Here is a 24,888-nt window from a genome sequence, read left to right as displayed (position 1 = left end):
TCTCACCGATTGCCAAAAATCATGCTCTCACCCAATGACCCCATATTTTTTACATGTTGCTCTCACCGAATGCCCCTTAGTGCGAAAGCGCCAGCCCTACACCTATATCCATTTCAAATTGAAGTGCCCCCCCCCCCCGGGGCTGCCCATAATGTCTGTTAAATTCAATGTTTTATGAATATAATTCTACCACGCAGAGGGGTCACACAGCATAATTTCACACCACACGACTTAGCTAGATTTCGGAGCTCTGCACTTGAAATTCACATAAATTTCAAAGTTTATATTTAATATTATACTTATTTGTTTGTTGAACAAACTGGTACACGAAATATATTAGCTTATTACCTATACAGGAAGGGGATTTATACACATTCACTCAGCAATTTGACATGCCTGGCGCATCGAGCCATTCTCTGTCTGCATAACATGACTACCGCCCTATATAAGCCTGGGCACAAATTTAAATAACAATACGCTATTTACATATCAATGCGGCCTCATGCTAATTTCTAGTGACGCTTCCAGGTATTGTTCTATGGTATTAAATCGGTGTCTGATGCTTTCAATATACTGATGATAGACTGATGATGCATGTCAAAATCTTTTCAATTGAAGAAATACTTCTTGAAAGAGGCCTATGGAAACAAATCGAAATGGGTAGTTATTTTTGTTTCTCTCTCCGCCTTTCTTAAATTGTTCGGCATTAGGCTGAATATTTTTTATATAAAACGTGCGTTGAACACAAGTACATGTATTAAGAAAGTCTTTGGGTAGGCCTATATATTGATTTTTCGTGGTGATGTACGTTGACCCAGTCCGTCTATGTGTGACAGGGGCATTCATCACATTCCGGACCTATTTTAGTGTGAGGGGGTTAAGGGATCTAGAATGAGCGTTTATTGCGTTTCGACAGTATTTTTTGTGGGACATGAGAGCACCTCAGACCTATCGAATTGCATTCTGAATACGAAGCATGTCTTTCGATATCAAATAATTTTCATTTTTTGAAAATCACAATATAATACAAATTTTATGACAAATTATAAAAATTTGATATTTTTCAAATTTTTGATATATAGGCCTATCAGTCCTCGAAGTAAATTATATAAATCTAATGATATATTCTTAAAGTGTATGTAGCTGGGAGGAAAAGCCGACGGTCAATTGAAAATTTTGACCATTCATATTGAAGATATGGATTTTTTTCCCAAAAAGACCTAATTTTTTTTGGTTTTTTGGAAAAAAAATCCATATATTCAATACGAAAGGTCAAAATACTCCTTCCCTTAAGCCAAACTTGTCAATTTTTTCTTGCCATTTTAAGGGGTGGGGTATGAACGTTTGGACAGTATTTATTGTGGGACATTAGAACACATCAGACATATCGAATTGCATTCTGAATACGAAGAATGTCCTTCTGATATCAAATATTTTTGATTTTTGAAATTCGCAATGTAATACACATTTTATGGCAAATCATTAAAATTGATATTTTTGATATTTAACAGTACTTGAAGTAAACTTTATAAATCTGATGATTTATACTTAAAGTGTATGTAGGTGGGATGAAAAGCCGACGATCAATTGAAAATTTTGACCTTTCGTATTGAAGATATGGATTTTTTCCCAAAACACCCAAAAAAAATAGGTCTTTTTGGGAAAAAAATCCATATCTTCAGTATAAAAGGTCAAAATTTTCAATTGATCGTCAGCATTTCCTCCCAGCTACATACACTTTAAGAATATATCATTAGATTTATAAAATTTATTTCGAGGACTGTTATATATCAAAAATTTGACAAATATCAAATTTTAATAATTTGTCATAAAATTTGAATTATATCGTGAATTTCAAAAATGAAAATTATTTGATATCAGAAAGACATGCTTCAGTATTCAGAATGCAATTCGATACGTCTGAGGTGCTCTCATGTCCCACAAAAAATACTGTCGAAACTTAATAAACGCTCATTTTAGATCCCTTAAGGACACTTTCACTTTGCCGTCCCCATTTTCTGGGGTCCGCGAGTTGCTCTCCCCTGATTACCCTGGAATTTGTGGCCCGAAGTTAAACTCTCAGGTTCTTGCAGTTAATTAAATTGATAAAAAATAGATGCCGTATGACTGATAAAGTTCCCGGGCAAAGTTCTGCTTATTAAAATAGTCGATTTTTACTCGCGATCGAAATTTAGGATATTTTTGTGTTTGCCTCAAAAGGGTGTGTGTGTGTGTGTGGGGGGGGGGGGGGTGGCTGGGGAAAGAAAAATATTGGAGGGGGGGCCAAATGCGCCACCACTGATAACATCCGAATCACACAATGAAAATTGAACACAAGTACACCATCGTTTTTGCATTTTTCTTTATTACTTATATTTTCCATGGTTAAACTTATTGCACAAAAGAAACACATTGAGAAATTAAATGTCTCTCATCTGGAATTAGTTTTAGAGCTTCTTGACACTTGGTGGTAACAAAATATGAAATACTGTATCTACCATGTTATATGGCTGGGCCTTCCTAAATGCCCAGCCAATTGCTTGCTCAGGAATGCGGGCTAAGGGGGGCTATCATTTTCTTTGGAAGGGGGGGTCATACATTTTTGGAAAGAAAAGTAGGGGGGGGGGCAGGGTCATAAAATTTTTGATGACCAAAATGTAGGGAGTCACAAGATGACCACAGATAGTGTGTTTATTTTATTCAAAAAGACTGATTTCAATACAATTTTAGCCTGTTTAGGGGGTAAGGCGTATCTGTGGGGGACGGTCATAAAATTGTTGTTGCCGAAATAGGGGGTCACAATTTTATTGACAGCGGCTTTTGGAAAATTTGAGACCGAAGAAAATGATAGCCCCTAAGTATGCAAGTTGTCAACTTGACAATCACAGGAGTAGACTAATAGAGGATACATATATTATGCCATGAAAAAAGAAATGAATATTTCTTGACATTACCATAATTTATTTTCAAAAATCTGCATGTACCTTTAATAAAAATGCTCGTATTTAAACAACAACATGCCATTAAAAAGGTTCATCTATCTAAATATGTAATTAAAAATGTGAGGTTATGTAAAATTAACGTGAATTGATTAAACTTTATTAAAAATGTTTGTTCAATTAAGGCAAAAAGACTGTAAAACTTTTCCTAAAAACCTCAGAACAAAATTTACAATAGTTTTAAGTGGGCGTGACCCAATTGAAAGACTTATCCCCCCCCCATTTTTCTTCATGAAAACCAATATTTTGATATCAAAGGAAAGCTCATAGTTTCTTATAACCCACTTAGCCCCAAGTATGTAGGCACTATCCTATGGGGCATTGTTATAATCAACGTTTTTTGCTTCTCATATCAAAACCGCCTGAGCAATACAATTAAAACTTGGAAATGTTGGTTTAATGGTAGGCCTCAATGTAAGATAGAAAATAGAACATGAAAAAATCGGACCATGCCCCTTAAATAATGAAGCAAAATAGGTATGGACATATTAAAAAAGACCATACATTTTTAATAGATCATAAAAATTTAACTATGCATTCCTGCAAGGTCTGTAACCTTGGTGTCAATATCCCTGAAAATACTTACTTTTTGCCAATATAAACTGAGCTGTTCTCAAAATTTTCATCTACATTGAAATATTTGTGTTTTAGATGTGATACTGATGCAATAACAGAGCTGTACATTTACCCTTCCCTCTAAACAAGTATTAAACACCAATGTGAGCAGCAGGATTTGCACCATTCAAGTGGTTTTTTTTTTCTGCAAGGGAATAAACCTTCAATTGTAAGCAGAGGCATCAATCCATTTTGACAAGTGGGAGAGACATAAGGTTGAACAGAACAAAAAGTGGCTCATTTTGCCAAAAAAGTGTGTGTGCATGTCCCTGTCCCCACCGGATTGACGCCCCTGACTGTGAGTATAAACTAAATAGAAAATGACACTGAGCATACTCTCAGTCATCTTGCAATTGTGATTAATTAAATCATGTAAACCAGAAAAACTCACTTTTTGGTTAGATGTTATCAACGAAATTGCGGCCAAAACCTTTGGCCTTCAACTGGGTGGATGACCTAGGATCATCCGAGGTCAATTGCCGAGGAAGTTGCTTGATGACTTGCAGTATTCACTTGTGTACCCAAAGGGCAAGCAACCTAAAGGGCCATATAAGAGGTGTAGCTTGCGGTGTCCAGTGAGCTGAAGATCAAGAGTACAAAGACGTTTACACAGGTGGTGAAACCGGCCAAACCTGCAGAGTCGCATGTCCCAACATTAGACACACCAATTCAAGTGGTAATGATTCACCCGTCTATAAACATCTTGAGGGTAGTGGTCAGTTTTGACATTGATGACGTTGTCAGTTTGGACAGTTCATCACTTTTTCACTGAAGAGTCCAAGTGGGATCATTTCTTCAGTGAGATACCACAAATGGTGCTTCATGGCTTTGACAGCGCTTGCAGAAATACTAAAATTCACATCTGAATGCAACAGCAACTGCTCTTACAAGTTAAGGTCATTTCATGGCGCATCAACAGCAACGCTACCTGTCAACCACCACACATGCTGTAAATGATGGTTGCTAAAGTGACAAATTCCCTTATCATGGGAAGTTGGTGCTTTGTGATGACTATGCCTTGTGGAAGTTGCTGAATGTGATCCTGCGCACGGGAGATCTTAAAATGGAGTATAACAATTTGCTTGAAAGTGATGAATGGCTGGAGCCAAACAACCATCCCTCAACAAGAGTGTGGGCGTTAAGTTTATCTGTGACATGGTTGGGATTGGGTCATCAAGCAACTTCATCGGTGATTGATCTCAAACGATCCTAGGTCATCCACTTTTGGTCGCAATGTCAGAGAATCTAACCAAAAAGTGAGTTTTTCTGGTTGACATGATTTAATTAATCAAAATTTAAATAGAAAATGGCAAATTATCACCAATATAATTTTGTCAATCTTTGCTTACCAATTGTAAATCACATAATAACAGCTACTTTGCGCATACGCACACACTCACTCCCACACATGTTCCAAACTGTTAAACTTCAAATTAATAATGCTAAGAATGTTGGTAATGCCTATTCAATTTAGGAGTTTGCACAGATTCTGATCTTTTGCCCTTAATCATTGCTTCCTAATTAACTATACATGCATTTAAAATTGCTGTAACATTTATAAAATTCAGCACCAGATTTATGTTGCGATACAAATATTTTGTTCCTGTAGGCAGCGTTTATGAAAGACTGGTGTTTGAGTTCAACAAAGTCTCTTGGAATTCATGTTGAGTAATTTCAGTTGCTACGGCTTCAAGAAGTAGATCCAACAGGGTATACACCATATGTCTGAAACAAACAAACAAACAGACAGACAAACAAAACAGTTAAATGCTGGTCTGGCACCATGCTTATTTTCACTTAAATAAGGCAGTCAAACAGACAAACCAGGGGACTCATCACTATCATACCAATCTTTCAGTAAATTTGGGACCCATTGATATACACAAAGTAAACAAAATGAGTTTTTACAACTTTTACCCACATTTTACTACTAGGCTACAGTGAGGTAAAATTGGGAAAAATTCATTTGGGAAAATCATTATTAGAGAAAAAAGAAGTCAACCCTGAGAACGGCAATGAATCCATAATTAAACATTGATATTTATTTCAGTTTGATACATGTGATACCACCCTATATACCTTTAATTAGAACAAATATAAGATCCTCATTCAAAAGCATTCAGAAAATACATAGTTTACATGTACAGAACTACCTCAAATTTGTAATATTTGGCATATGCAACACAAAGGATGTAGCCCTACTTAGTAAACCAATGCACATAATATGTTATTATTATTATTATTTGAGGTATGTCATGCATAGGCACCTGTACTCTGAAGTCTGTCAAAATAATTTCATCTCATCCTACTTGACTGGATTATGAGTTTTTGAGTTACAAGCTGATTTAACTAGTATAGCAGATAACCTGAAGCATTGTGCACATTCTGATAAAAGCATGATAACTTCCACTCATGAAGATCCAAGGTTATTTTTAAGACATGGAGCCATTTTTTATTTTGCACAAACTATATATTTTTTTAATCCTTGTGATCAGATGAGTAATTTGGTGTATCGTTCAACAAGATTGGAGCATTTTTTAATTTTCCACCCCTGTATGACATTTCTTGACCTCTAGTGGTCAAATACAAAATGGTTCCGTACCTGTTGAGTTGTGGGTCTTGTAATGAGTCTAACATGACTTCCATACAGGCTTTCCACTTATCTTGTCCTATCACTTGCTGTAGGTAACCTGGATGGTATAGGGTAGAGGTATAAATACACAATTAAAAAGACTCCCCATAACCCTTGATTGGTATTACTCCCCATTACTCCCACAGCACTAATTTTCTGGGATTAAAACATATTATCAACTTCTGCCAAATGAAACATAACTCAATCATAATCATTCATTTAGTCCTAACTGGAGATAAAAGAAAAAGTTCACTATTTTACTAATTTCTTGAAAAAAAACACATTTTCGGCATGTTTTCTGAGAATTGAGCCACAAAATTCAAAGACTTGGAACAAGTCTAAGCATTCAAATCTTGAGTATACCAAAATTTTGCTCTCATTTTCACTTTTTTGCATTACTTTATTTAAATGATTAAAGAAAACTTTGGGCTTGATTGTCACAGCATACGAAAAACACTCTAAAAATGCATGTTTTGGCTCTTATTTCCAAATATTGGCCAAACATCCAAATTTGACTTTTATTGCTAGTTAGGACTAACTAAAGGATTAGGATTTAGCTATATTTCACTTGGCAAAACAGAATTATATTTTTTTAATCCCCAACAAATTAGTTCTGTATTTTTCTGGAATAGGGAGTAAGTACATGTACCGCGTAAAAGGAAGGTTGAATCATCTGTTGCCGATTGGAGAAAAGGAATCACAGGAAATGGTGAAAAATTACAGTACTTTTCTAGGCATTATTGACATAGTGCTTTTCTACTACTAAGACTTAACTTTGAGACAGTTTGTATGTTTGAAGGTGCAAAATTAACCATAAGGCGTGCTGTTTTAACCGCTGCTTACAGAAACTCTATTATCTCAACACTCATAAACAGACCATGCCTGAGTTTTGTCTTTGATTATAGAAACATTTGAAGCATAACACATTAACACATTATGCATTTAATAAAATAATTTCCAACATGTCAAAGTCCTCAACTGGATTATTGATGCATCAGTCAACACGCATTCCACCAGCTATCAACAGTAACCCAAAGCTAGGCATTACAACACTTTAGCATATTGATAAGGTCTAGTAGCAAAGACTTTCTGTAAAATATAAAAACATAAAGACCTATTTTCCCGGTGGGGTCACTCAACTTGCAATACTGACCGCACGATCGTTACCAAAATCAAGGAAAAAGGGGTCATTTTTAGGGCTTGTCCGCGGACAAAATTGTCCGTGAAATTGGAAAAATAGGGGTGTTTTATTGCACAAATGTCTGCGAAGTTGAAAAAGGGTTCTTATTATTTTCTCCTGATCCCGTGGCCAGATAAAAAATCACAGGAATAAATTTGGTTTCCTACTTTGTACTCATCCGTGATCAATATTGTTCTCGGTTCTGATTTATATGCAAGGGGTACTACTTGAATTCTGTGATGCCCTTGTTAATTACTGAAAAAAAAAACATTCATAGGCCTAAAATTCCCTTCCTTGAAATGTTGAAATAGGGTCAAAATTGCTTTTGTGTACTAGGAATCGACAAAATAGGGGTGTTTCAGAGTACCATTTTGTCCTTGTTTTGGAGTAAAAAGGGGTAAAATTTCATGATTTGTCCTTGAAATCGACTGCAAAAGGGGGTAATTTGTACTTGTGGTAACGGTCCTATGCGTCCCCCCTGCCAGGGAGTGACCCCACCGGGCCTATTTTTGTTGACATTAAATTACTCAGCTTGACTTACTAGGAAGTATATCAATAAGGCACTGTAGAGCTTCTTTTCTCATGTGTTCTTTTTCCCCATCTGTCCTTGTCACTGTGCTGTCAAGTAGCTGTCCATTAGGCCATATAGCATCTTGTATTAAGGTAAGGTAGTAAGCACACCACTGCTCTGATACCAGAGATTCTATTTGATCACCTATCCATCTGTAACAAACATTATTGGATTATGATATAATATATCATAATCAAGCCACATCATAATCATTTGGATAATGACAGTAACTCTAAGAATATCAACCTAAGCATTCTTAGCATTGACATAATCACTATTAGTATTTCATTCACTTCTTTATTCATTATTTTCTGGTACTTATAAATAAATATTACTTTTAATACTATACTCATATCTTCAATACACATGTGGCAAATGTGCATCTGGTGTATAATGATGATGATTGGACAAAGTCAAATAGAATAGTGCATGTGTAAACATTAAATACCAGTATGGTGCGTGGTAAGTCACACCACAGCACCCGCAAGTCAACAATCCAGGGCACCCTCACTGCAAACCTTTCAGTGGCACACAAGTTATCCCTCAATACAGGAAGGAAAAAAGGGAAGCAAAAGAGCACAGAGAAAAGTTCAAAAAAGAGTGAATGAATACAAATGTTGCTTGTGAATAGGGTATGTCTACTTGAAATCAGACTCAAGTGTGATATTTCACTCATATTGTAACAAATTCTGCTTGCAATAATATGCAAAGCCATGTTTTTGCAGCAGTGCTGCATTAATTCTGAATTGGCTGGGTGTTACTATACTGAAATTTTCGAATGTGAAAGGCATTTTGTACCACTGAAGTTTTTCGTACACATCGGTAGCTTTATTAATATAAAGATTGACTTTTGTAGAATTTTGGTTGTGTGTCCATTGATTTTATATGCGATTTCATTGAAAGAAGTGTTTTTTAATGCAATGATTTTCAACAACACACTCAACCTGGGCTCCTTGCATGAGGAATATTAGCTACAAGCATTAGCTGAGCATGCGTCCTGTCAATTTCTACTCTCACATCCCTGATTTAGCATAGGGATTGGGCTCGTTTGCATATGCATGAGTTCGTTGAGTTGGTCGAAGCGTCCTTGGAGATAGTACATTTCTAGTAAAATGGTATAGATGAGTTTATAGTCAAAATGCGTGATGTATTTTAACATTTAAACGTAGGCCTATGTTTCTGTAAATGTGCATAATTTCCAATCACGTCATGAGATGGCAACTATGACAGCACAAGTAATAATTTATCCTAGTGTATTGCCCCGGTAGAATACCTTGCATATGCCATAGACAAATTTTGATAACTTGGTTGGTAGACAGAGATGACGTCAGTGGTACTGATTTTGGTTTAGATCTGAAACCATATTATACCTCAGGTTTAGATTGAGAAAGTATACATATCAAGTAATTATCTGGTGGGAATTGTTTTATTGCGGTTGTATTAATTGTGGTATACTGAACCCGACAACCACATTTGAAGAAAATAATTATAACTAATGATGATTAATTTTATCATGGGCTATATTTTTGCCGGCGGAGGAATATGGATTTAGCCTGGGGAGTTAGCTTTCAAAAACTGTATCACGTGTCATTACATGTGGATGGGATGGGTGAAGTTTCGTGTTACCAAAGTATGGTGTGTTACCATTACAACAACAACTTACTTATTTACATAGTACATCCAATCACAGCGTGCTGATCTGTCTAAAGTAATAAACAAAGGTTGTTCAGTCGCACAGTAACAGTGCATGCACGTCATTAGAGGCGCTGTAGTTTAATATGGATATGCAAAGCGAGATGGCGGTGACCGTGACTCAACTGTAAATGATTATTCTTCGGGACACCTTGACGGATTTCCATAATTGACACACCGTGCTGTAAGCATGGTAAAGTGAACCTGTAAAATGTACCAAATGCAGTTTTTGATATTGCGGTACATGTCAGCTATTTTATGCAATTTTCGGCCGTTGTTTGCCTACAGTTTGTTTAGGACTTCTGTGTTGTGGACCATACTATTTTGTTTTTACGAAAGTGGTAATTTCTCCATCATTTTGTTTCAAGTTGCTTTATTTATTACTAAATAGCCTATTCGGTCTGGGTATTAAATTGATAGGCCTAATGGTGCAGTGTAAAGGACCATGCGGTTATAAGTTGAGACTCCCAAAAGACTGACGGCGTGACATTTTTCTTGAACAAATGAAATGATAATGATATTTTCAAAATGAATACTTACACCCCTCATAGGGGTCTATGTAAAACAGTCAATTATCAGAATTGCAAGTGTAGTCTAAAAGTGACAAAGAGATATTGTATTCTCTGGTTTGGAATGAGTATTTATGACTGAAAGCAGTTTAAGCAGCTAATTAGCACTAATTAAACCTTTTGAATAAATAATTAGGTCTGTTAATGAAGTAAATTTTGATCACCCTGTATACATAGAAGCAAACATCGCACCCAAAATAAAGTATATTTCTGGTTGGCTTTTTCAATTCAAGCTCTGTTTGATTTTGTGGTCCTCAGATTGAGAAAATATTCCTGAAAAGAAAAATATACCACATGTTCCTTAAAAAGTTCATTTTTACACACTGTATATCGTCTAGTACACCCTGAATATTGATTTCGAATTTTGGTCAGTTTAATCTCTGTTCTTAATGCTTTCCAGAAATAGGCCTACCTGTAATTGGTTCATAAAATGATATATGTCAGTCAATGGTATATCCAAACCACAATATGAACCTGAAGACTCGTCATCAGACTTAGACACTATCCATGCTATCAATGAGGAATTGCTATTACCCCATACCACAGTATTATGTTTATAATCATTCCTAGGCCTTATTAAAGGCTCAAATGCATACAACTTTTTAACTCATTTATGTTAAGTACAAACTTGAGAATATGTTCTTCATTTTAAGTAAATGTCATGTTATTAAGTATACCAAGAAATGAACTAAGTACTCAGCATATAAATTAATTTGTGCCCTCATTGTGGGTTTTTAAGACAAAATAAAATAAAGGAAACAAACATAATTCTCCTTTTTACAGTGTCGTTTCTAAAAGCTCATTTTTAAGCCAAAGGTCCTCTCAGTGAATGTGAAATCCAACATTTTTTCTTCATTCACTGCGCTGTCTTTTTAAAGACATTTCTTGTTGGAATTAACCCTGTGCAAGAGGATTAATTACAAAAAAATATGATTACTTAAAGAGGATCTAATGTGTGAATGTGGAAGAAGCAGTCGTTTAATTAGAAAACAAAGGTGATAGGTACCAATCATTTTGATACAGCCTGTAATACAATGTAGGTGGTGTCCAGGGGCCACCTTAGTTCATCACATTTTGCATTTGTGATCACAGAGCATACTGGAATTCAGCTCATTTGTGATACTGAGTTTAGGAAGCCCATTTGTAAAGCTTTTCTTGATTGTTTAATGACCTTTTATGATCACATTCTTACCTGTCCAAGGGTTTCCCTACAACAACACACACAACTTTCTGTAACCTCTCATCTAGAATCCAAGATGGCTGCCCTTGCCCATGCATAGCTTCAGTTAGCAAAGCCATAATCTTATCTAAGAGTTCAATCTCTTCCAATGGCAAGGTCTGTGGTACCTTTGTTGCTTCACCTTCAGCAAGTTCCGTGGCATCACATCCGTCACCTTCAAAACGAGGTCCAAGGTCGATACACTTTGTTGGATACTGTTTTTGGATTCTGTCTGGCTTGGGCTCTGTTTCTCTGTCATGATGATCTTCAAGGAACAAATGTGCGGCTGACTGAACCTGAGTCTGTGACATCAAAATATTAAAGCACCAGAACGTAATCCCAATATCATGAAACAAATTTATAAGTAAACTATGGGGACAACCATGATAATATATTATCGGCCAATGCTCATGTCAACAGGGTGCACTTCTGTGCACTGACATGAATCCTCCATGATTCCAATAGAAATACAGGCATGTCTCAGTAGACCTATTGGATTGGCTGCCTGCTGGAAAGCATGACTATTAGATTTGCACTATTCCACCCTTTAATATGATTAAGTGGCAAAGCATATATAGAGATCAGTGGAGTTACTAGAAATTTTGTGAGGGAGGACAAGTGACTGGTTAGTATTTTAATTATTGCATCCAAGAAAGTGTGTTTGCATTGTAGTTTGAAATACACGATAAATGATCGCGGTTGGGTCGCATACAGCTGTTGAAAGCTGTGTTCATTCAATTGAAATTTATGAAATTTATAAACTTACGAGTGTTCTTGTTTGCAGCCTTGAGTTGTCGTGCACCCATTCCATATCTAAGTTATCAAGTGGTGTGGGAGAAAAAGCACCATCTCTTGTTCCAAGCAATGCACCAGTAATGTCACGCCCCTTCTGCCTTCTTTGGCTCTTAGGTGATCCAGGAGGAGACAGCATCTGTGCACCTGTTCCAAGATCCACAACAGCACGTGGGACAGCATTCTTCATAGTGCTCACAATACTGGGTACTGCCCATTGTAGAAACTGTAAATTGTACAAATCAGATGATCTCAAAAAGTGGTTCAAAGAACAAACATTACGTTAATTTAGTAAGTTTGGCTGATTTTGTTTACTTAGAACCACTGTATTTTCAGCTTGTGTTAACATTGTAAAAATATGGTCATGTGAAGGTACAGAAACCAATCACACAGTCCATTTGTTTCCCCTGTCTTTCTCACTCATATTCAAAAGCATATTGATTGTTCTATCCGACATGCATAGAGGCATAACAACTCATCTTTAGAAACATATACTGTCATTGATATGACAGATGCAGGAGATAGCATCACAATTTGCCTTGTCACAGCATATTGCCCTCATAACAGATGTGATATGACTTTGTCAATTTGAGCAATATCTCATATATATTTGCTTGATTTAAGAAATAATGGGCAATGCAGTATCCTGTACATCCAAATAATGTGTCTGACACAGTAAAGACGTAAATAATACATGTAGGTGAGGCGCAGCCGAAAGCATTATTTAAACATTTTTACTGCTAGGGAGACATTATTTGGTTGTAAAGGATAATGCTACACCCTTTATTTCTATTCTAATTACCACAAATTAGTGCGAGAGAAAATATCACTTTTTTGCCCACATATTTTAAGTTGTTCACCTCAAGGTGGAGCAGGTACACGTACATTTGTAAATATTGCATGCATTTTCAAGCATAATGCTATGCGTAGAATGTGTTATGAAGCTTGACCCAATATTGCAGTAAAAGTGCTCTCATGTGATGTGTTTTAACAAATCACAGTGCACGATTTTGAATAATGGGCTGTGAGGACAATATAATTTTGTATACAGCTGTCTCACTGGACATCCACTAATGACCTTGGAATAATACAAGTACAAACTAGAGTCAACAGACGCTGAATACAAGCCGCAATTTGACCCCTATAACTTGACCCCTGGGTTACGGATGGGGTCAACTGCTCTTGCATTGTGCTTAGGATGTCATAAGAAATATTCCTGGTGAATTTCAGCTTAATCGGAACTTATACATGGATTTTGATTTTTGAAAATTTTGATTGACCTTTTGACCCCTTTAATGACCTTTGACCTCAATGAAAAAAAAACCTTATATACACAGACAAAATGCATTGTTCCAATTTTAATTAAAAAATTCTAACATGTTTATTTCTTGAGATAAAAATTCTTAAAGTTATTTAGCTAAAAACAGGAAGTGACCCCTTAATGACCTTTGACCCCCAAAATAAAAATACCATACATACATCAGGTAACACTGATTCATGTATGATGGTTATATTACTCTGGTCTGTCTACATTTTGAGACAAAATTTTTGAACATTTTTGATAATTTTGGTTTTGACCGGAAGTAACCCCTTAATGACATTTGACCCCAAAACTGTAGGCATCCTAAAGACCCTGGCTAGTAGCAATGCATGTGTGCTAATGGCGACTCTCTGCTATGTAATTTGTAAAGACAGTGATTTTTTGAATATTTTTTAGACTTTGACCGGAAATGACCCCTTAATGACCTTTGACCCCTTATCTGAGCACACCCTATAGACACCGACTAAAGTCGAGTCACATGATATAACCATGTCCTCATCGCATGAAATTTGTGGAAGGAGTAGCATTTTTTGTGAAATCACATTTTTGACCATTATAGCTAGGTCAAAGGTCACAGTGAGGTCAAAGTCAAATGGAAGGTTTGGCCTAGCCCAATGGTCATTTGGGTCAACTTTGGTTGAAATCTGTCAATCCCTTGCGGAGCTACATGCAGTTGATTGCGGTTGCCAGAAGAAGAAAGAAGAACTAGAGCAACTGTGCCCTTTGCAAGGGCACAAGGTAAGTTAGGCGGATCATTGTGACGATCTGATCAAGCAGCAATACTGTGCTGGATAAGATTAATTTTAATAAGAATGTTTCATTAATTGCCATTTTAATATCATTGATCGTGGAAAGCTGCCATTTTGAGATTGACCTTTGACCTCTGTATGGCCCCTTAATGACCTAAATGAATTTTAAAATATTTAAAACATGTTAAGAATGTCATAAGGATCGTTGCAATTAAATTTCAGCTCAATTGAAGCATTTTGAAAACTTGACCTTTGACCCCTTTATGACCCCTCAATGACCTTAAATTAATTTTGAAATATTTTTAACATATTTAGAATGTCATAAGGATCATTGCATTTAAATTTCAGCTCAATTGGAGCATTTTGAAAAACTTGACCTTTGACCCCTTTATGACCCTTAAATGAATTTAAAAACATTTTAACATGTTTAGAATATCATAAGGATCATTGCATTAAAATTTCAGCTCAATTGGAGAATTTTGAAAAACTTGACCTTTGACCCCTTTATGACCTTAAATAAATTTTTAAAATATTTCTAAAATGTTTAGAATGTCATAAGGATCATTGCGTTTAAATTTCAGCTCAATTGGAGCATTTTAAAAATCTTGACCTTTGACTCCTTTATGACCCCTTAATGACCTTAAATGTATTTTAAAATAATTTTAAAATGTTTAGAATGTCATAAGGATCGATGCAATTAAATTTCAGCTCAATTGGAGCATTTTGAAACTAGAGCGGTTCTCGACTTGCGCGGTTCTCGACGCAAAGCGTCGGCCACAATGCCTCCACCTTGAGGCATATCATTTTAACCAGTGATGACCTCTGGGTGACCTTGGATGACCCTGGAATGATCTTCCAAAAATTTGACTCTAAATGTTGACTGTTCCCACCAAGTTTCATGCCCATACGACAGTTTTTAGTAACTTGACCTCAGATGACCCCAAAATGACCTTCCAAAATTTTGGCTCTAAATGTTGACTGTACTCACCCAGTTTCATGTCCATACGGCAGTTTTGCTGATTGGGCCTCAGATGACCCCTGCATGACCTCGGGTGACCTTGACCCACTGACCAATACAAACTTGTTCTGTCTAGGGTCAAGATGCACCCACCCACCAAGTTTGAGGAACGTATGCGACCCCTAGTCTCCGAGAAAATGGTATTTTGCTTGTTACGCATAAATTATGCAAATTAGGTACTTAATTACCATATTTTGTGCTGAAAATCTAATCAGGTCAAGAACCTCTGGCCCTGCTACTCCCCACCAAGTTACGTCACTGTAACCCATACGGATCTCCAGATAATCTGTTCACACGGTTTTTTGGCTTGATACGCATCAAATACGCATAAATTATGCAAATTAGGTACTTAATTAGCATATTTTGCACTGAAAATCTAATCCGGTCGAGAACATCTGGCCACGCCACTTCCCACCAAGTTACGTCACTGTACCCCATACGGATCTCCAGATAATCTGTTCACAAGGTATTTTGCTTATTACACATATTACGCATAAATTATGCAAATTAGGTACTTAATTACCATATTTTGCGACGAAAATCTCCTATAATTTGAAGACCCCCAATAACCATCCCTCCACCAACTTGCATCACTGTACGTCTTACCAGTTCTGAGAAATTGCACTCGCAAGCTCGGACGGACAGAGAGACAGACAGACAGACGGACAACCAGGAAACATAATACCTCCGGTGGAGGCATAAAAAATTACCTTTGACCCCTTTATGACCCCTTAATGACCTTCAATTATTTTAGAAATATTTTAAGCATGTTTAGAATGTCATAAGGATCATTGCATATAAATTTCAGGTCAATTGGAGTATTTTCGGTTAAAATGACCTTTTTTGACCCCTGTGACCCATTGGATGACCTCTGACGTTAAACAACCCATAACTTTTGTAGCCAGCTACCCAATACTGCTTGTGACTGTGTTTGGTCGCAATCCGATCAAGGATGTGGCAGTAGTAGCAAATTGTGAGAAAGAAGAAAGAAGAAATGGCAAGAAAGAAATAAGTTAGGCTGCCCGCCTAACTTAAAGAAAGAAAGAAAGAAGAATTGAGAAGAGACAGAACAAGCCGACATTCGTCGTCGGCTTGTAACTATAATCTCTCAATGGCTGACATAATTATAATCAGTAGCACAGAAGGGAAAATTTCCAAGGGGAAAAACATTGTCCCCCTGACTCGCTCCCACAATTACCGTACCGGAAACACACCAAAATGTGCAAATCTAAGGCTAAAATGGCACACAATTATGTTTATGTTGTCTGAAACATGGACAGAGGAAGGTGGAAAATTTATTACACATTTAGGTCAAATTTGTGGCGCTATTTCAAACAAGGAAGGAACTGTTCTCCTATTTGGTATGCCACTGCAATGTGTGGTATTATGAAGATATCACTTACATTGTACCTCTGAAAGCTTAACATCATGAGAACTACTTGTCGATTGGCCAAAACGAATATTGAATCCAATTTTGAACCAATCAAGGAGGGTATTTATTAATTTATAAGATCATCTGCAAATACAAGTTTGACCATAAAAAGTTTAAAGCCTCCCATAACAAAAAGAAAAGTTTCCCGGTGACCACCCGATGGCTATTCGGTGGTCATCAGAAACCTTTCGGGTACCTTTTCCAGAGTTATCCGAAAGTGCCCGCTAGCGGATACCTTGCGGATTCCTAATTAAGTTATCCAAAAGTTTTGGTAGACATCCGAAGTCTCCCAAAAACTCAAATATTTCAAATGAGTTACCCAGAAGGTTCCCAGAAACATAGATTTTTTGCAGGAGTTACCCGGTGGTTATCCGCTTTTAATTTGACCTTGAAAATAGCATAACGCATCTTAAGAATGCATTGTGGGTGGGTATATGGTCAAAGGTCACTGAATGAATTCAAAATGGAGCAGCTAGCTGTTGGCAGTTGGAATATATTTGTGCAGAATATTCAAGTTATTTGTGGTCCAAAATGTATGGATTTACATGTAGGACATTACAAGATGTTTACTAATTGATCTGGAACATGCTGTAGGAATTATAAAGCATTGAATGCTTGATTTCATATGATAATGCAGGTAGGAAAATTTGTATGAAATGATTTGTATTGATGCAGGACGTCTTTATACATGCATGTACCTAATATATGACACATTTGAATGTTTTAGTTTATATCTTTTCTAGTAAATCATACATGATTTTGACAGTAAATTAATGTCAATTAAATTACTAATCATCAGCTAATGCTAATTAACTGATATAAGATTTATATGTTAAGCTATTTGTTGTAAAAAATTATAATATTTGATATAAAAATTATAGGCTGTGTCATCACATTTATGTAATACATGCTATATCATAACAATTTGGTTGTACATTAATTAAGGTATGCATAAAGGTGTGAACCAAATTACATCAGAAGAATATTTTTGTTTAATAACTACAATTACATTGTACACTTTCAAATTTCTTATTGCAAGATAGCACTTTATAAGCTCATGCAACTGCCATGCCTACAGAGTTGTATTTCTCCAAAAACTACAATTCAAATAATAAGCTTATAACTGTCTAATACATTTGTGCATACTCATGAATTTGTATTTCTACATTCCCCAAAAGGTCGTCAACAGGAAGTCTCTAAAGAGGTCACCAGGTATATATATTGTCACCAAAAGTTATCCGCTAGGTCCCCAAAAAGTTATCGGGTAGTTATCCGCTAGTTCCCCAAAAAAGTCACCGGGTAGTTACCGCTAGTTTCCCAAAAAGTCATCGGGTAGTCATCCGGTACCAATTACCTGAAAGGTATCCACTATGGTTTCCCAAAAATTTATCGGGTAGTCACCGCTACCTATCTAATTTGCATGTGAAATTTGCCGGTGTCTACCCGGTGACTATCGGGAAGTTATCCGGAAAGGTCTCATTTTTTGATATGGGCTGGTCATAATTGGCAATTGAAATGAGCATTTCAAATTATCAACCAATCAGAAATTATGCTGTTAGATGACCAGTAGTGTCCAGGGAGTTAAAAGTGCATGGCTCATAATTGTCACATCACAAACTTGAACTCCCACACTTACCTGCCATAATTCAACATGTTTGCATTCTCTCACATACCTGATCAATCTTTGGTGCTATGTCTGTGCGTTTCTTCACAAATTCAATGTGTGCATCCCCTCCTAGGGCCAGGAATTCTGCAATCTCTTCACTGTGTCCCAACATAGGTTGGTTTATGAGTTGCTAACAAACAAAACAATGTAAATTAATTTTTCCACTGGAAAATGACAAAATACAAACATTCAAGTTTTTCTCCAAAGTCTGTAGAGGTTTTACAGAAAGCTAAACTTTCAATAAAATGATAACATGTGTATGTTAAGAGAAGACAAACAAGCCTAATCAATTTAATTCAAAATAATAAAAACAGAGAGCAAATGTAAAATAAATGTTGCAGCCAATGACAATTGATGCATGCAAAATACACATCAAAAAATTGTTTTTCAATAGCAATGAAAACAAATAAAATTCAAGAAATTTTTGGTCCCCTCCCCCGACTTTTTAGAAGTACCCTGGGTAAAAAATAATTGGGGTCAACAACAAACAATTTTAGTTGGCAGACAATATTTCTACCAGCAGGCCTGTCAGCAGAACAATTTGGATGTTTTGGCCTCCCCCCTCCATCCGGTTCTTGGTATTTAAAGTTCTAAATCATTGGTGATGAACCAACCTGTAGGTAATGCTGCAATGATATTCTTCTGTGTTCATAGACTGTTTTACTGACAACTCCAAAGGCTAGGCCAACACCTATTCTCCTGGGTGGATCCCTAATACCTACATGCAGATAAAAAGAAACAAAATTGGAAGACATTGAAGAATGTTGTACATATAAGGGTGGGATGAAAAACAACTTGGATCAACTTGGAATTTTCCCAATGTACACGCTACTATTGTGCTGAAATATCAGTAAGATCAGACCGTGTTTCACCCAGGCAATAGATTTCACAAAATTGTTACTTTATTTGCTTATTCAAGTGACATCATTGCCAATAAACACTTTGGGAAGTATGTTTGGACTCTACAGAACATATCAGGCAGCAGCAAGTAGCCTACATTGTAGCTCTAATTGCAAGGTTACTTTTTTTTCTTTTTCTTAAGACATACATGTACATTATGAAGTTAAACATCAATGTTATTTGAGTTGCTTGATTAAGGGATCAGCACTGTGGAGTATTTCCCTTTTTAGATACCAAAAATAAATGATTTTTGGACCATACCTTGACCAGAGGTCAAAAGGTCACATTGCCTTGATAATTTCTACAAATCAGTTGTCACATGACCCTTTCATATATTTTTTGTAATGTTTCAGTTCATTAGATGCAACAATGCCATAACTATAAAAATGAAATATAAAACTGGATGATCCATAATGCTACCACCACCCTTAATTTAGCAACTTGTATACCATAGATGTTTAGTATATATGTACCTGTCTGTAGTGAACATGAACAACTTTGTACAATGTATATTTTTTAGTACCGTATGTCAATTATAGGCAAACTATAATAGGCAATCTTTAAATTGAAGTATTAGAATTTAGGGCAGTGCAAAAATAAAATTATCTTCCCCCAAGCAAATTTCAAAATGGCCTGCCAATGCCAAAAAATGCTCCCCCTCATGGCATGCCAAAAATCTTGCCTCCATCTTGCCATGCCAAAAATTACTTCCTCCGCATGGCCTGTCAAAAGATCTTTGCCCCCTCCCCCTTTGCAATAAATGCATTCAGCATATTAATGCTGTCCTGACTGGGTTAAAAACATGCAATAAATTGTGTCATTATGAAATATCTTCAAACAAATTACTACAAATCACTTTTATATTACCCTTCAAAAGCTGCTTGAACTTCAGATTCTCATCAAGTCGGCAGTGCAAGTTTACAAACTCTCGGTGGCGCCGCTTCACTATCTTGGTGACCACACCAGCTACATTACCATCTGATGATCTTGACATTGGTGGCACTCCTTGGGCTGTTACTTCATACTGCAAAATCGATTCAATATCATGAGATTAAATGCATTTACTTTTAAAATACTTCTAGACAGATACCATAAATAAAATGAACAGACCACTGAACAACATTTAAAGGAAGTCTCTGGCAATCACAAAATTATGCCTACATTATGTTAGAACATTCAGCTTGTATTAGTGATTGGCTATAAAACCTTGATGCTTCAGATAGCTTAGGGGAGGGTCTTATTTGAAGCAGCTTATCATCCTGAGCATTTTGACACCTTTTAAAAAATAATCGGTTGAAAAATGAGTTGGTGCCGGCCAAAAACGACATACAAGGGGGGGGGGGGTAATTTTGACCTTAGTTTTCTACTTTTAAGGGAATCTTGTGACATTAGAGATTATGTATTGTATATTTTGGTATTTTATGGATGAATTTAGGTCCAGTAAGGTCATTTATGCAATTTGTGTTGAAATTTTTTTTTCGGTGTCTTTAAAATTGACGTTTTAGAGTAAAATCAGTCTGTGAGGGCGCTTTGTCATTTAATGGTCCTTTTCGCGCATATTTTTGTTTTTTTAATTCATCATACTCAAGATAATCATCAATTACACACATTCTGAAATTTATAGCCTTTTACCACATATGGTGTGGCTGTAGCGCTCATTTTTAATATAGGGGAAACCTGCCCATAGGAACACACAGGGGTCAACGAACTTTTGAATTACATGTAATTCAATGGAAGCGGCTGTTCAAATATTTAAATCGGTACTACGCAAAAACAAAATAAGCTAGAAAGTTCAAATTTGGGGAGATTCTGTTAATTATAAATAGCTTTCATTTGGTCATAAAAAAGAACAAAATTTTAATAGGGGTGTATGCGAAACAGCTTTTAGGCTGAACAGCGCCCTCACATCCTAAATTGGAGCTTCTACTCAAAATAAAAGATACAATTTTTAGTAAAAATTGCATAAGTTGGTCCAATGGTCTCCAAACTATGTAAATTATCATTAAAAACCATCAAACAATATAGAAAATTGTCATAATATTCAAAATAGTGTAAAAGAGGGGGGGTCAAAAACGAACCACATTCTACGTCGTTTTTTGGCCCGCACCACCTCATTTTTCAACCAATTTTTTTTTAAAGGTGTCAAAATGCTCAGGAGGATGAGCCGCTTAAAATAAGACCCTCCCCTAAGCTTTCTGAAACATCACCCCTTTTTTCAGGCTGTTTAGCCTATGCCTACTTGTATAGCAATTTTTTACCATGTAAACATATGCTAATATCATAAGAACATCATGTTTTCGCTAAATGTTAAGTAAATTGAACCCTGGATTGCCCCTAATCTGACCTATGTGATGTAGTTATTTCATGTTTACACTCACCTGGATGCAATACAGAACATACTCCTTCCCACTTCTATCTTTCATCACTTCTGTCCTAGGAATGGTCACAGCACTTATGAGAAATCTTCCTACTTTGGCTTCCATCAACCTGACCTCTGACCTTGCCACTTCTTGTTTGGTCATTCCTTGGATACTCAGCAGAGATGGTGATGTTTTGCTTCTATTTAATACCGGTCTTTTATCTTCCTTTTTGGGACTGATGGTGTTGGAGGGAGCGGGTGCTATCGGTTGAAATGCCACATTCTTAGTATCAGGTCTTGGTATCTCTGCATCTGGCGATACTCTGATTGACAAGTTCTGCCTTTTTGCTTCAGATGAAGATATCACTTTCGGGACTTCAAACTCTGACTGGCAACCTTGTTTCTTGTCATGGAATGTAAAATCACCTTGCCAAGATAAACGTTTGCTTGAGTTTCTCACTGGATTCATACCGATACCACTAGACAACAAATTAGGCAATTCTCCTGGTGTTGTTTCTGGTTTGTGGCTAATGTAATCTTCAAATTTGTTTACACCTAGTCCATCTTCATTTTTCTTGTCTATATCAGCTTCCTTCAATGGTTTCATTTTTGTACTTTCCTTGGTATCATTAATTCCTGACATTTCTGATGACCCTGAGGCAAACTGAAGGTCAATTTCTTCAAAAGGAATGTTTTGTTGATCATCTTCATAAGTCACACTAGCAAAACTACTAGAAGAAGAGCTTCTACTCATCCGTCCCTCTGATGACTCTGTGTTATCTGTTTGGGTATCATAAACCTTGAAATCAGATTTAACTGGAATGCTTGGACCAATTGCTGTCATTGGAACAGGATCAAACTTCAGATTTGAAACCTTCTCATCAATTGCAAATTCAGAGGACTTCTTTTCTGTTTTCATTTTGGTTGGAGACTTTGGTGATGAAGGTTTTAGAACAGGCAAACTCGGTCCCAGAGAAGTGAAAGGAATGGGGAAACTAAAACTGCTGGTACTGATAGGACTTTGATGTGCAACACTTTGTTGTTCTTTTGGTGAATGTTGACTTGACTGGAATGGATTATTTACTGATTGTTTGGGAATCATTTGGTCATCTTCTTGTGTTTTACTTTCACAATCGTTTTTTAATTCCTTTCTGTGTTCTGCAGGTAACTGTTCTTCACTCTTTTCACGTTTTATGCCTTGAATTCCAAGCCTTTGGAGATATGAAAACCTGACACCGCTACTCTTTCTGGACAAATCGGATGCTTTGTGATGAACATTTGCTTCTGGTACCAAATTCTCTTCACACTTTCCACTGTCACCATCGATCTCTTTAATTCCCATTTTATCTTTCAATCTCAATGCTGCAATGTTAAGAGTTGATGCTAAAAAGCCAGTACTGGTACTTTTATCTATTTGTGTAACATGTACACTTTCATCATGTGATGCTCTATTGCAAACACTACCAACTGTTGATTTCCCATCCATTGTGTCTGTACTTTGATGACCTTTGTCCTTATCACTTGATATTTCCTGCTGATAAGCTTTTCCCAGGGAAGTGATTTCATGGTGGTGTGATACTCGGTCAAGGACCCCTGTACTGTTTTGACTGGCATTTGTGCAACTGAAACTTGGGTCTACATCACATGCCTGTTTTTTGGTGTCTGTTTGTTCAAGTTGAACTTTCGATAGATGTTTTTCATAGGTTCTATTGATAGCTTCTGCATAAGATGGTAGCTCATCAACATTGTCCTTATTGCTACTTGTGCTTACAGGTTCTTTTGGTTGGCTTCCTGCTTGCAAAGTTTTAGATGCACCAGATTGATGAGGACTTGGAGGTGTAATTACATTGTCATCAGATAATATCAATATAATAATTTCATTAACAGTATTAGGATCAGATATGAGGTCTACTAGAGATTGCAAAACGTTCACAGACAAAATTTCATTGAGAAGATGATGGGCTGCTTTACACTGCACAATGTTTGAAGAAAGCAGCAGCCTCTGTAATATGTCCATGCACCTGCGTAAATAATCCAGTTCTGTGTTATCACTCTGTACAGCATGATGTAATATTGCAAACGTCTCATAAGAAGCTATCAGACTTGAACTGTCAAATTTTTTGCCCCGAGCAATTCTTCTAAGACTAGTTCTTGCTCTCCTGTATCTATGCACATGAAGTTGGAATAATTCTAAGATAATACACAGCAAAGAAATAGGATTTATTTTAGTAAGTCTAGTTGGTAGATCTTCTTCAACTAATTGATAAAGATGATGTTCTATTTCTTCTAAAACATTATCATCTTCACTAATGGTGTTATACCATGAATACACAAAGTCTTTTAAAACTAAGCTTATAAGTTTTTGCATGTTATAGTTGATAGACAATTGTTGTTGGATATCCTGTTTTTTGGCTGCCACAACTCCAATGCTACCTGAAGAATTTGTTTGCACACCGTCATGGTGAACAAGAGACTTGCGGTTTTGCTTCAGCTGTTTTCCCTCCAGGTTTTAGTGGATCTATTAATGTTGGAAGATATTTCAACAAGAAATTCGAAGAAAAAAATTGCGTTTGAAAAACAACTGAACTGGCTGTCCAAAATCCAACAAGACCAGCACCAAGCAAAACAAATGTTAGTGTTGTACTTGCAAAGATGGAACACACAAGAAATGCAGCCAGGCTCACAATTGCAGCTTTTTGTGGCACATCCAGTTTCCGGAAATGAGTCCTTGTTTCATGCAAAAAACTCTGTATGTTCTCAAGTGCCATGGCATCTTTTCACCAGAACTTTCTTTCCGATTCCTTCGATTAAAAAGCCAGTATAAACATCACTGAATATCAGCTGAACATATGGAACGTAAGCTTAAAGCTTATCTGATCAGGCCTGACACATCACGAGACCGAGACTGCGTCACTAAAGTACTGGTCGAGGTCAGTGAGTGGACTGATCGGGTCGTGTTTACAAACATTAGATATGGTGTCAATTTTACAGCCCGTTTGATTGGTTGAAAGGAAAGAATTGCCCGGCGATATTGAAATATGGCCCAATGGTAAATATCGTGTATTTGAGCTATCCCACATTAAAGTGTTTAAATTACAAAAAAAATATTAAAAATAAACGTACTTTTCCCAAATTTATTTTGTTTTATTTTGATTTTTTGCGCACTTAAAATCT

At 36.5% G+C, this 24,888-nt stretch overlaps 1 protein-coding gene across 1 annotated transcript; it reads right to left on the bottom strand.

Moving 5' to 3' along the window:
- Positions 1–2,623: 2,623 nt before the first annotated feature.
- LOC140145283 (uncharacterized) lies at positions 2,624–24,630 on the bottom strand. Its single transcript, XM_072167044.1, has 9 exons — positions 21,734–24,630; positions 20,223–20,379; positions 19,070–19,173; positions 18,463–18,585; positions 12,244–12,495; positions 11,451–11,779; positions 7,968–8,149; positions 6,217–6,304; positions 2,624–5,339 (listed from the first exon to the last, which is right to left on the bottom strand). The coding sequence occupies exons 1-9, from the start codon at positions 24,080–24,082 to the stop codon at positions 5,231–5,233; spliced, it is 3,693 nt and encodes a 1,230-aa protein (XP_072023145.1). The 5' UTR covers positions 24,083–24,630; the 3' UTR covers positions 2,624–5,230.
- Between the last annotated feature and the right edge of the window lie 258 nt (positions 24,631–24,888).

The sequence above is a fragment of the Amphiura filiformis genome, unplaced genomic scaffold (genome assembly GCF_039555335.1).
Source record: "Amphiura filiformis unplaced genomic scaffold, Afil_fr2py scaffold_197, whole genome shotgun sequence".
NCBI classification, from domain to species: Eukaryota; Metazoa; Echinodermata; class Ophiuroidea; order Amphilepidida; family Amphiuridae; genus Amphiura; species Amphiura filiformis.
The sequence above is the reverse complement of the archived record's forward strand: the minus strand, read 5'-3'. Positions and strand labels throughout refer to the sequence as shown.

Excerpts from the sequence above, each read along its gene's own strand:
- LOC140145283 (XM_072167044.1), bottom strand. The coding sequence starts at position 24,082 with ATGCAAAAACTTATAAGCTTAGTTTTAAAAGACTTTGTGTATTCATGG. Across the intron at positions 19,174-20,222 it reads GTTCAAGCAGCTTTTGAAGG|GTATTAGGGATCCACCCAGG; the intron begins GTAATATAAAAG and ends ATCTGCATGTAG. Across the intron at positions 11,780-12,243 it reads GGCTGCAAACAAGAACACTC|ACTCAGGTTCAGTCAGCCGC; the intron begins GTAAGTTTATAA and ends TTGATGTCACAG.